The sequence below is a fragment of the Silurus meridionalis genome, chromosome 18 (genome assembly GCF_014805685.1).
Source record: "Silurus meridionalis isolate SWU-2019-XX chromosome 18, ASM1480568v1, whole genome shotgun sequence".
Classification (NCBI taxonomy): domain Eukaryota; kingdom Metazoa; phylum Chordata; class Actinopteri; order Siluriformes; family Siluridae; genus Silurus; species Silurus meridionalis.
Genome location: NC_060901.1, coordinates 12733513 through 12747718, shown reverse-complemented (window position 1 = coordinate 12747718; position 14206 = coordinate 12733513). Strand labels below are relative to the sequence as shown.

Sequence of the window (14206 nt, the reverse complement as noted above, 5' to 3'; positions counted from 1 at the left end):
TACAGATATAACTTATGAAACGAATCTGTTTGTATCTCTTCTCTCTCTACTGGCATTCATTAAAGGATCTCTGTGATGCATTCAACTTCTTCAGATTCCCCACAGCTCCCTGATATGCCTGGAAGTTCAAGTCTCAGATTGTATGAGTCATGTTGCAGCAAGTTTTATCAGGAGTGTCCCCGTGGTTGTCTGTGTAAACACATTGTAAAAGTCATATAAGTCAAAGGAGTGTCCTTCTCATGTTTGACCCGTCTGTCTACTGCTTTCACACTATCTGAGCAGGACTAATTGGCTACAACCTACTTTTAGTGATGCACAGAAAAGTGCAGGTTGTAGCAATAGCAAGGCAAGGATGGCAAGGATGCCTCATGGCCACTTAGCCAGGAATGTGACGTCACTGAGAATGTGTGCGGGTGTGGGTGGGTGAGTGTGTATGTGTGTGTGTTTGTTGCACTGCTGTGTCATCGTGCTATGTCAGTAAGAAGTTAGTAATGTGATTAGTGTAGCCATGGCCAGAACCTACTCTTCTTACATATCAACGAACACCCCCACCCACACACACATATTTGTCTCACTCTTCATATAAGAACTTTTCATTAGTATCAATATTAATGTGGATATTAAAAGCAATGCTAAACGTAACAAATATTTTAGCTCTTTTATTTGCTTGTTCATTTGTTTGTTGGATTGCTCATTATTTATTTATTAAAGCGGCTCCCCTTGGGTCCTCGCTAAGCCAAAATTTGTGATCATAGATAGAACACGCGCACATACACACACACACACACACACACACACACACACACACACACACACACACACACATACACACTCATCTTTCAGCTGTCTTTCATTTCAGCAAGAGAAGACCTACAGCACATTGGAGCTTTAGAGGCTATATCATTCTTTATTATTACTTTATCCATGTTAGAGGTTCAGAAAAGTTTTTTTAAACCAAACAATTGCTTATTAATCATCGAAGTTTCCTTAATAAAACATTTCCAAAAATTATATTTGTTTTTTTGTTCATGATTTATACATTAATTCATGCATTCATTCCTTGTATATATATATATATATATATATATATATATATATATATATATATATATATATATATATATATATATATATATATATATATATATGTACCTTAAAAAAATGCAAAATCCAGATATTGAGTTATTATGAAATCTTTAAATTTGATGTTTTAGAGCTTTATAGTGGCTGCTTGTTGACGAGTGCATGGGGGATTTCTACTTTCACTCATTCTGGGATGTTTCCTTCTGAAAGAAAACAAAAACAGCATTTGAATGTGCAAGGTGTAAATTGTGTAAATCAGCATTTGTATTGTTTTTAATGACAATTGCAGATGGCAAGTTGACAAACATGCTTTAAAAAATACACAGACATTTTAGTTTAGATATAAGATATAAGCTAATATCTATTTAAACACAAACATTGAAAACCAGCATTTGAACGTAGTAAAGCCGCAGTAAATCACGTTTGAGATAGATAACTGTTATAGTAGACAAATGCAATGAAAAGAGAAAGGAACGCAGAAACGCAGCGAGCTAACAGGCTTAAAAAGAATGAAAATATATACATTGGTGTACAAATGCATAATCGTTCGCTGTAATCGTTCACTGCTGCTGTTATGTGCTGTGTTTAGATGTAGTGTTTGTTCGCACCGTTTTAATTGAATCATCACTAGTGAGCGAGCTGATTGTGCAACCTGATGCTCGCATGTCACGACAGAACAGATCCAGTGCGACCGTCCCGAAGTTACAAACAGTTTACACAATAGCACTTTAATAAGCTAGAACATTTTCACATGATAAGGATTGTACAGTTCTGCTTACCGTGCTGATGTTTCGCCTTCATCCGTGTGTGTTTTCTTTTCCTGTTCCCGGTTGACCCTGTACTCTCCACCATTTCGCAAGCAGCTGTGTTAGCTTGCCATCACGGTAAGTCGTAACTTGAGCAGCCCAACTGATCGATAACGGCATTCGTCGACAACAAATTTCAATATTTATTATTAATTTTATCGATTAGTTGTTGCAGCCCTATTATGATTCCTTCTGTATTAAATATTAACCCTATATTAACTTGATTTTTATTTAGTAGTGCCTTTAATAGTTCTCAATGTCATTAGGAACCTATTTTGTGAGTGCTAATATTACTAATGGGAATAATTTGCTACTGAATTGACGTAACATTTATGTACGCTAACATCAATTCACTTGGCATGTGTAGAAATCTAGGCAGGTTAACCAGATGGAATGAAGTGGATCTAGTATGTGAAAGGATCATCACATAAATCACACTTTCATGTAATTTTCAACCTTTTCGACCTTACATTGATAGGAAACCAGTAATACAGTGACAAGAGGTTTTCTACTGAAATAAGCTGGCAGTGTTTAGTTTTTATTTTTCTTATTTTCTTGCTAAATCCTATGCTTGTGTGGGAGATCAGATCTATATCTGGCTGTGTGGGCAGTGATAGCAAGCAGTTAAGCTTCTAATACAGAGATGAGTTCTGAATTAGTGACTGAAGGTTGTGAGTTCAAATCCTACCTCTTAGGGAAAAAAATAATAGAAAACAGCTATTGTTTTAATTCTTGGCTTATATGCCCAAAGGTTTTATTTAGGGTCACTGGCTTACCATTATTTAAGTGATAAAAAATACAGTACTTACTATATAATACTCTAATGATATAATACTAGCCCATGACTAGTTTTTGTCAACTCTGCTGGCTTATCCAGCTCTGTGGCGCAATAAACTGCGACGCTCTACTCACCACTTCCTCTGGAATATCCTGTGCATTATGTGACTGGCAAAATGTGAGGATCTGTTTCTTTATTTGCAGCACCCCCACTTTCTTCTTCTCTGTTCTTTCAGGCAGGTTACCATGCAACAGTAGCACTCTGTAGGCAGGAGGGTGGCCACAGGAGCTCCGCTTTATATGCCTTATTGTTGAGTTGAAATGCTGGCACAGTCTCATAGAGCTACGGCTGTGTGTTTGTAACGGATGAGGTGGGCACTGCTGCGAGCACTGGCATGTCACAACATCGTGCTTCGAGCAGAACGACAGCGTACCCGCTATGTCCCTGCGCCTTCAGAAAGTGGAGAAGCTTGCTAATAAATCCTGAAAATGTGGTTACAATTGTGGTCTATTTTTAATTTAATATCTAACACTGTCTCCTGCTGTATTGATGATAGTCTCCTGTTGTCAAACTTAGAGCTTGTTTCTAATGACATTGCTAAGACCGTGTACGCCACTTTATTATATTCTATACTCTAACTGAACCAATATATATATACCTGATCAGCACACCATTATGGGAACCTTTCCGAAACATTTGTCACAAAGTTGGATGCTTTGTGTTCTGTAACATAAATATTTCTATTTCCTGGAGTCCTGACATCCATCCCACTGAACATCTTCGGCATCAACTAGAACACCACACCTAATACCTTCTTGCCTAGCAGTCGGTCCCTGATCTCAGTAATGCTTTTAGGTTGATCGCAAATCCCCACAACTGCAATCCAAAAGATAAGTGGAAATCTTTTTCAGAAAGGTGGAGGTTATTAATACAGCAAAAAGGCCATTCAATCCTGAATAGGATGTTCAGAAAGCACATATTTGGTGTGATTGTCTGGTCTCCACAAACTTTTGTCTACTTCAGATTATTTGCTATAAATTAATGTCTTTGGTGGATCAAATGGTGTCAGAATGGTGTAAAGAAGAGCATGGGGCTGAATTCTTTGTATCCCAGACAGAAGATTTAGTGACAATCATGTTGATTTGATCTCTATTTGGGCTGATATATTTCATTCTTATTGCCAATGTAAAATGCCACTGTCAATGTAATGAACCCAAGTGGATTTAGTTTATCTGCCATTCAAGCCATTCTGATTATATTATTATTAAGATCTCATGCCCTAATCGTATATATTTTCCAAGCTAGTGATCCATTGAAACAATTTTAGCCTTTATATTTATAACCCGTCATCGTTATTTGTTTATACGTTAATCAAATGTCTGAAAATATTAACAGTCAAGACAACTAAAACATGCACGTTGGTGTACGCAAAACTAGGATGTGCGTAGTGTTACATTTTAGGTAAATGATTTAAACAGTCATGTATTGTATGCATCCTGTTAAATCTACACTCTACCTAGTGTGTGAAGTCATGACTACACAAAGCCGAAACTGATATAAAGCAGGAAGTGGTTTAAGTGCAGGATGTGTAAGTAGATGCAAACGTAAATTGCACACTAGTCTAGTGTCTGGTTATAGTGTAACCTATCACCTATTTTGTATCACAAAACAGTTTTGTGATTTGAAACTCCACGAGTTATTTGCTGATGGGAAAAAAGTAATAAACAATGATTGATCCGGATTAGTTAATATACATAAGTTGATAACTGTTTTAAAGACCAGTATATTAAGCTGTAAAATGTATTAAAATGAATGCTCAACTCGGATATCGTTTAAAGATGTGACTGACTAAATGCTTTGGAGTTTTTAGAGCACTAGAGCTCAAAGCAATTGTCATCAATTTAAGATAAATGAATGCAAAAAATGCCTATGAGTCAGATTATTTTTACAACTGAAGTCGAAACCATTTGCATTTGTTTGTTGAAAGTCTGCGTATTATTATTTTGTTAGTTTTTTAAAGCTGCTAATGTGTCAGCAAGTCTTCACAGTGTTTCTGCTGTGTTTGTGAAATTCATTCCAGTTAACCTTTAGTCAGTTTTTCTGCATTGCTCATGCTGCAAACATTGTCTGAGGGCAAAAGGACAAAGTTGCCATAATGAGAATGGTGTGTAACAGACAAGTATGTTTCTGCATGGCACAGAACAGTTCTCTGAAGCTCAGTTCTTGCAAATGCTGAAAACATATATGAATTGATCTTGTCGGTCACTAACTTAAAAAAATATTGATCCAACAGACTCCAGTCAAAGCTGCCGGTGATGTCATTTTGAAAGCTTAGTTTAATGTTGTGGAAAAGACTATACAGTATGTGAACAAAGTGCTCGCAATACTAACGGCTTCTACTGTTAATAGAGCCTTTGTGTGAGCCCAAAGCTCTTTGGGAATTACTAGCAAGGGCACTCTGCATGATTAGAAATGCCTCAGGTTTTAGGCATTAAAAGCGGACTCTCTTATATGGACACTTTTTTTTTTTACCCGAACATTAAAGTTTTGGTTAAAGCTAACTAAGGATCAGGATGGATGCTATAGGTCTAAATCAGGACCTCAACAGCTCAACTGACAAGATCAAGATTTATGAGAGCAGCCTGAGTCTTAGTAAGTTTTCATCTATTACATACCTTATTACAAGCTGTTGCATTTTTTTGGTTATTGTTTACCTTATAGCAATGGCTAATGAGTTATTTCTGTGAAATTGTAGTAATGAAATAATTTCAGTATATGTGTTGGGTATTTCTGCTTGGAGGTATTTTAGCTGAATAAGCTGGGTCAGCTGTTAAGGGAATTTATGTAATGTCAGAAAATGGAAGTGGAATAATGAGTGACCTAGAGTGAACCTTAAAAAAAAAAGCGCTTTGGGAGAACATGCAAAATAGATAGATAGATAGATAGATAGATAGATAGATAGATAGATAGACGGACGGACGGACGGACGGACGGACGGACGGACGGACGGACGGACGGACGGACGGACGGACGGACGGACGGACGGACGGACAGACAGATAGATAGATAGATAGGCATCATGTTGTGTTTTCAATAGTATTGTATGTTGTTCTATAATGGCCCTATTGGTATATTTTTTTTAGACACATTCCCTCAGACTTAAAGCTAATTCACCAGACAGACCTTTTTAATGCTTATTACATGGTGAGAGACAGGACAAGAGAGCTGCCATGCTCCCTGAATCAGTGTGTCCTCAGGCTGTGTCCACATTTACTCACTATCCCTTTCCCCCATTCCACTCTGGTCTTAATAGGTTTACATGCTGTCCATGGCATGGTTAGATTAGATACGGCTAAGCTTCTTAAGATGGGCAATTTAGATGCTGGCATGGCACCCACACACACATGCGCCTTTTACATACCTGCCTTTTATTTCTACACATTTCCATTACATTGAGACTAATATTAATACACTGATATCTGTGTCAGAATTTTTTTTTTCTGTTCTTTGTTCCTTCTTTCTTCTCAATACGGCTTTTTTTTTAAGCTCATCATAAGATCATTTCTTGTTGCTTTGATCAAATTGCGAATGCTTTTGTGCATTAATTTAATTGATTGTGTACAAGTGTCTGCTGTTTCCTACATTATCAGTTGTTTATGTCATGTTGATCAAAATATATTATACTGGTTTCACCTGAATAGTTTTAACCCCCAAAACATCTCAGCATCAGTATGTCATTGAATGCAAAATGATTAAACCAGTCATTATTTTTTTTGTTAATGTGTTGAATTGATGAATTGTGCAGATTAATCTGGTATGTCACTAACGAAGGCGAGTGAACAGCATCAGATCAACCGATAATCAACTAGTTCTCTAAAACAGGTCAAAGGTGAATCTTGTAAACCGTCAATTGGAGAGTGTATACAGACAAAGCAAAACAAAGAAATATCAATTCTTAAAATGGATGAACAACTAAGAAACAAACAAACACTTGTACAGTACAGTAAAAGTGTGAATACTGTCCGGATTATAAATCCAAATATACAATCAAATAAATGAATTTGTGCTGCTAAAATCTATAGACCGTAGTTTAAATCAAGAAATTTTGAAGCTGTGCAGTGTCATACTGACAACATGAATAAACAATGAAAAACAATGAAAAAGGGACTTTTTATTCTGATGGGAATGACATGTTCATTGACACAAATATTTACTTTCGTGAGATGAACTAAGGATTTTGAGAAAAGTACAGGCTTTTGCAAGAAATCCAATGTATTGTGCTGTTTGTACAAATTGTTTTAAAAATGCACTTACTGGTTTGCAAAATATTAAGGATGATTTGAGATATGCTCCAAAGCAACGGAGAAAAAACTGTAAGAGTTGAAGCAGTCAGAATGTCTTCTATTTAAAACTTGAAATTGAAATATCAGGTTTTAGTTTTTCAAGGAGGTTTAGGTTTGTTGTATTACACACAGAGTTTTGTTTTTGTTTTGCTGATTTTAAAACTAGCCATTTTTATGGGTGGCATGCTGTTTAGCTAGCTATTTACAGTTTTTCTCTGTTGCTTTGGAGCTTTTCTCGAATCATCCTTAATATTTTGCAAACCAGTATACTCAAAACAACAAACAGCCCAATACATTGGATTTCTTGCAAAAGCCTGTACTTTTTCCTCTCAAAATCCTTAGTTCATCTCCTCAAAGTAAGTATTTGTGTCAATGAACATCTAATTCCCATCAGAATGCAAAGTCCCTTTGTCATTGTTCACAAAAAAAAATCATCAAAATGTTTAGTCATGTTGTCAGCACACAGTTTTAGGATTTCTTGATATAAACTACAGTTTGGATACGATGATTGAAAATGCACAACATTTGACTTCCTTCTGTTTGGAATATCTATCAATATAATCAGCACAAATTAATTTATTTGATTGCAAGAGACCCGGACAGGACTCACACTCACACTCACAGGACTCACACTTTTATTGTATTATACAATTGAATTTTGGGTTTTCATTAACCGTAAGCCATAATATTCAAAATTAAAAGAAATAAACGTTTGAAATATATCAGTTTGTCTGTGTGATGAATTTATATAATATACGAGTTTCACTTTTTGTATTGAATTACTAAAATAAATCAACTTTTTAATGATATTGTAATTTATTAAGATGCACCTGTATGTAAATGATTACGTTGCCCAGACGTACCCTGTGTTCAGTATAAAAAGCAATGAGGCACACAACTCTAGTACAGTTAGCTCATTACTGGCAAAAGTAATTTAGAGTTAATATGAAGAGTCTCAGAAAGATGAAACTGGAGGGCAAAAGAAATACAGCTGTAAAGGATGATTTCACAGGATTGAAATGACATATGTCTTGCTGGGGGCTTGAGAGAGAGAGTGCAAGAGGAAGAGCGATAGATAGAGAGAGAGAGCGAGAGAGAAAGAGAGAGAGAGAGAACGCCGCTGAATCTTTGATGAGCTCTAACAGGTGGTGATGAGGTACGTGCTGTGTGTGTCTGTGTGCTGTATTAATCTTCTGTTCCGTCTTGCTGTAAAGCCTAATTAGAAGATGGATGTGAAATGAGGCCTGTGTGAATTATGTATAGGCTTCTCTCACAAAATGAGATGCCATTTTACTAAATACGCACTGCTTATTTTCTGCACAAAACGTAGCCTCCAATGCTGTTTGCATCGGAAGACTTGTATTTTGTTAGCTGTGGGTGTCTTTTTGTCTTGTACCTGTGTGTGTCTTGTGCACCGTGGCAGTGATGTATTTAAAAACAGTTCAACACTCTGTGGTGCTCATAATTACTCACATTATTTATGTCTGTTGTTGGGGTTTATTGTTGAGCTGTATGAGTGATTTGAACACAACCAGTGGGAGGCACAACACTTAAGAATGTCATTACAGAGAGGTTTTTTGTCCTGTGCTTGAACCTCATTTATTTGTAACCTAATTTCAGCGATGCACCCTGGAGTTAGTTCACATTCATCATCATTTCCTTAGATATTTTCCGAGAAGAACTTTTTGTCACTGTGTGTGGTGTGTGTGTGCTTTTTGATAGAAAAAGACGACCCATGGCCTAGTCACTGTGTGTTAGGGGCTTTGGGGAGCTTGCCAGAGAGATGGAGTTATTTTCCAGCATGTGCTTTCACGTTACTCTGTCTGAACGTGACTTCCAGGCAGCAGAAAGAAGAAGCAAACAAAAGAGACAGACAAACAAATTAATAATTTAGGTAAGCTTTTAGCTTGCAAAATGCCACTGGCAACGGATGAAATCTGAGGAGTTGCGGGATATTTCAGCACAGATTCCACTCATGTGGATGTTAAGCATAGCGATGTGTGGCGACTTAGACATGATCATTTGTCAAACATTCTGAACACACGGATGTTAACAAACACAGACAGCTGTGTGTGTGAACCAAGTACTGGCCTGAGCTTAGAGTTACAACTCTAAATTACTGTCCAGCGACTGCAATGCTGTTACACTGTGTGCACAAGTAAAAAAAATCTACATTTTAGCTTATCGCCAGTGTTATTTTCAACATGTCAGAAGTACCTGATTTTCTAATAGGCTATTTGATTACCAACTAATTATTTGAGTGGTGTTTTGTTAACCAGCTCATCAACTAATTGGCTGTTTATTGGATGTTTGTTTATGCAACTAAGTGTCTGATTGGTGTTTGGTTGGCTCATTGAACCTACACCAGTATCGGCATAATTTGTCATAACACTTATATATCATAATATTGGTTCTATAATAATATCTACAAAGCCTGTTTAATGAAACTACTGAAAGTTTGAATAGTTTGCTATTAAAAAATATTAATCAATGCATTGTGCAACATTAAGTATTTAAGTATTTCTTTGTCATGCTGACTTAATGTCATAGAAATACCCTGTGCTGGTATGACTCTTTAGATTGTTTATGTGTTTGTTTGTTAGTTTGAATGGTGCTATTGCAGTTTTTGGTGCTATACTGTGATTGTGCATGATCTCTCTGCCTTGGCCTAGGATTTATTTTCATGGAAAACCAGGTCATGATGTCTGAGTCATCCTACACTTCTACAGTGTATAAAGCCTCAAGGTTCTAAATTCATTTCTCTAGTTTGCAGTTAACACGGCTTACATCACCATATGATTTGTCACAGTCTTTGATAAAAAACCTTTTTGAATATCTGAAGGGCTCCACACTGGATCCTCCTCCCTTAATCAAGCAATCTCACCCACTGAATGTAGCACAGATATTCTAAGAATGGATAACATGTTGTCGGGAGCTGTGCCTGAGTGTAAAGTGTGGGATTTTGAGAAGTGAAAAGTGAGTGCTGCAGCTCTCATCTCGCTTGAGCTCACAATTGCAGACCCCCTAAGGTCCAACAATTCCCCTCAAACACTTCCACTAATGACTCTCTCCATGGGGTGTGCAGTCTACGGATAGCAGGCTTTGATTCTGGTTTACGTTCTGCTGGCTAAAAAGTGCAAGTTTTAGCACTAAAATATTTATGACCTTCAGTACAGCTGGAGGTGTGCACTGGATCAGCTCCTATTTATGCTGAATAGATTGATGACTGAATAGAGGGAGCGAGAGAGTTGAGGCGGTGAATGGAAAGTGTCATGTGGACACATCCACCTCTCAGTGGAGGAAAGAAAGAACGATTTCAGACGATTGCCCCATCACTATCAATCCTATAGCACAGTAAAAGAAAACGCTCGCATCCTCTGCTAATATTTCTCAAGTAGCCTGTTGTTTGTGCAGTGCTGAATCTGAGGTGATTTGTGTCGTGTGTACAGAGGAGGAGCTGAGGAAGCTGCGAGAGGAAACCAACGTGGAGACGTTGAAGCAGGAGCTGGAGAAGGAGCGCTGCAGGAGGCTGGACTTGGAGCAAAAAATGAACGAGGTTCTAAAAAGCAGGTGAGCATTAAGATTTAATGTGCAAAAACTCAACTTATAACACTGTTTGTGGTTATATTGTTTCATCAATTAAAATGCACTGACTTGTGGCCTCCTCCAATGGCCTTTTGACTTTATTTTGTCGACTGGGAAAAAAACTAAATTGACCTATAAAACCATGTCATGTTTCACCCCTTGCTCTTAGCTAATTTTGAAATAATAGCATTGCATAATATAATAACAGGGCAGGATTCACTCTGAAGAATGTTGCATCATGTGAAAATGGCATAAGAATTTGTTTACTTGTTTTTTTACTTTTGTATGCGATATGTGATTGTAGACTAAACATACGCTCACATCAGTACCCAGTGCAATACATTTCGATCGGTATGTAAAATATGAACAAAAGGGCTGTTTACCTTTTCATTTTAACATGATTGGCTATTTGATAATTAACAATATTATACAAATGTTCACATTTCAACCATTATTTTGCTCATCTAAAGAATTGTCACTATTTGTTCAACATTTTAGTCAAACATGAACTGTACAGTATACTTTATTCTTGAAAAAAAAATCCTAAAACTGCCGCTTTGGGCCATGATTTGTTAAAGATGCTGCATATGTGAAAGGAAGTAAAAGAAATTCTTAGCCCTGCTGTGCACTATGGTCGACCATAGTGGGTCAACAATCATTACTTCTACACATACGATTTACAAATAAATGATTTCATGGCCTTCATGGTGACCCTGTATTCCTCATTAACATAGCATTTTTCAACAGACAGATACTGAAGTATTGTATCTGCAAACCTGCCTTATAATCCACAATCAACTGTAATTTTTCACCAGTTATACCAAATAAATGCATTTTGCTTACTTAATGATTCACAAACACATTGATGACAGTACATTAAGTTGTGTCTGGTATCAAAATAAAATGTAAAGATTTTACTTACTTTACAGATTTGCTTTCTGTAAAGATATGTGCACAGTCTCGGACAGTGTTATGACTTATTAATAAAGAAGGTATGAGTGGATATTTACACACTTTTTCTTGATTGTTCCTGTTTTAGGTTAGAAGACTCTCCTCCACAGATATCTCGAAAACAACAGTCACCTTCCGCAAACGGCACAGGTAAGCAAGCAAGTCTGGGTTGTGATAAGGAAATACTAAATGCATGGTTTCTTGTTGTGTAATATATACAGACACGCTCACTTTTATAGTATATATAGGCAAACAACACATATGGTATATACATAAGTTGACATACAGTGACATAAAAATCTTAGTACTGCCCTTTTCCATCTTCTGTGGGCCCTCTCCCTCCCACCTTAGTAGCTGTTGAGGAAAGAGCTTGCTAATAAGTGGTAATTAGCATTTAATCATATTCTGTATAGAAAGTTGTAGATCGGTGTATAAAACGTTGGCCTTCCAATTGGATGGAAATTGGAGTTGAATTTGTATATATATTTGTATATAAAAAGGACATAATCCTCGGTCTCCACACACGCAGTAATAGCGGAAGAATGCAGTGGCATGCTGTATTCCCAAAATACCGCTATGCTCCTAATAGAAGCGCAACATATTGCATTTAGTGTCTGTGTATACACGTGTGTATATATATATATATATATATATATATATATATATATATATATATATATATATATATATATATATATATAGTACAGACCAAAAGTTTGGACACACCTTCTCATTCAAAGAGTTTTCTTTATTTTCATGACTGTGGAGGCCAGGTCATCTGGCGCAGCACCTCATCACTCTCCTTCTTGGTCAAATAGCCCTTGATGCCTTCAGTGTGACTCTACAATTTTCATAGTCATGAAAATAAAGAAAACTCTTTGAATGAGAAAGTGTGTCCAAACTTTTGGTCTGTACTGTATATAAAACTGTATTTAATTTATAATCAGTCATTTACATAAAGGTTGATTGTGAGCATAATACTTGTGACTTGGCTGGAGTTTTGTTTTACTTTTCCTTAATAAAATATTGCGTAATGAAATCGGTTTATTCTTTTTGAATAACTCTGTATATTGCCAAAAGTATTGGGTCACCTGGTCATAAGTATGGTATTTGGTTTTTGAGCATTGCATTCCACATTTAGTGCCAATTTGCTTTTATAAATCCCTCCACTCTTCTGTGTAGATGTTCCACTAGATTTTGGAGTGTGCTTATGAATATTTGTGTTTATCAGCCACATGGGTATTATGAAAGGCAGGTACTGATATAGGTGGGGAGGTCTGGGGTGCAGTCAGCGTTCCAATTCATCCCAAAGGTGTTCAGTAGGGATGAGATCAGAGCTCTATAGCAGGCCACTCAAGATCTTCCTCTCCAAAGCATGTAAACCAGATCTTCAAGGAGCTCACTTTGCAAAGTGAGACTTGTGCTAATAGATCTAATGTGTAAAAAGTACATGTGTGTGTGTGTATGTGTGGTAGCGCCAAATCTACAGCATTACCGGTGGGAGAGGGTCGATTATCTCACTGATGTGTTGTTTGAGTGTAAAAAGAGGCTTTTGTATGTAAAAGGCTTAACTTCAGGGCGCTTAAGAGCCTGTTATTTCAGGCTGTGATCTAAATTTGCAGAGGAATCTTATCTAGGACAAAGGAGCCCTTTTTTATTTGGGGAGAAGAATGTGGAGCAGGAGAGCTTGTCTTACACACACACAATAAGTAAATTAGGTTAATAGAGGTAGACAGGTCAGTTATTGAATGTCTGTCATTGTCTCTCACTCTCTCTTGGTTCAGAAAAGCAAAAAAAAGAGACACTGTGGTCTCGACTGCCGAAGTGGCTCTATGACCGGTTCGGGGTTTACATTGAAGACTTCCGTTTCCAGCCAGAGGAGAACACAGTGGAGCCAGAGGAGCCACTCAGTGCTAAAAGGTAGAGAAGTGTGAAGAACTTAATAAACTGAGACTCTACTTGCTCTATGGTTTTTAAATAGTTGTTTTTTTGTTTTTTGTTGTTGTTAATAAGCTCTTTATATGTGCACAATTTGTACGAATGACATGAATTTCCATTCCATTCCATTTGATTACTTGTTGTAATACTCAACCTCACCACCTTTTGGACTGCATGCGGAAGTACACTGTAATCTTCAGGGAGAGATATTATGTCCGTCTATGTTTATGAAACTGAGTAATGACAAAAAACGTTACAAATGTTCCTCTCTCTTTCAGGTTAACAGAAAATATGAGGCGACTTAGTGAGTCATTTTTTACAACTTATGCTTTTATTTTTTTATTCCTTTTCAAACAGTTTGTGAATGTGCTAATGTGTGTTTGTGTGTGTGTGTGTGTGTGTGTGTGTGTGTGTGTGTGTTTGTCGTATGCAGAGAGAGGTGCCAGACCTGTAACAAACTTCTTGAGGAACCTGTCAGCTTTATCCAACTGGCACTCAGTGTACACGTCAGCAATTGCCTTTATAGTGAGTGTCTATCTGTGTAGGGCTCGTTACAATCTATATAATTTTCTATGTGTTTTTCCACTTATTTTTCTGTTTATTTCTGTCTATTTTTGCCTTTGCATGTATATGTAGGTTGTCAATTTCTTTATCTCCCTGTCTGTTTGTATATATGTATGTTTGTGTCTGTCTGTCTGTCTATTTTTCAGTGCCATCTGCAT

General features: G+C 36.9%; 1 protein-coding gene across 3 annotated transcripts in view; it reads left to right on the top strand.

Moving 5' to 3' along the window:
- gramd4a (GRAM domain containing 4a) overlaps window positions 1–14206 on the top strand; it is a 47520-nt gene that overhangs the window by 19487 nt on the left and 13827 nt on the right. For 2 of the 3 annotated variants that reach the window (XM_046873300.1, XM_046873301.1), the window contains exons 4-8: window positions 10460–10580; window positions 11635–11696; window positions 13331–13466; window positions 13763–13788; window positions 13918–14009. In XM_046873300.1, the coding sequence (XP_046729256.1) occupies window positions 10460–10580; window positions 11635–11696; window positions 13331–13466; window positions 13763–13788; window positions 13918–14009 (437 nt within the window). Of the gene's footprint in view, window positions 1–4952; window positions 5320–10459; window positions 10581–11634; window positions 11697–13330; window positions 13467–13762; window positions 13789–13917; window positions 14010–14206 lie in introns of those variants that run through there. The other variant, XM_046873303.1, reaches the window with a different exon arrangement.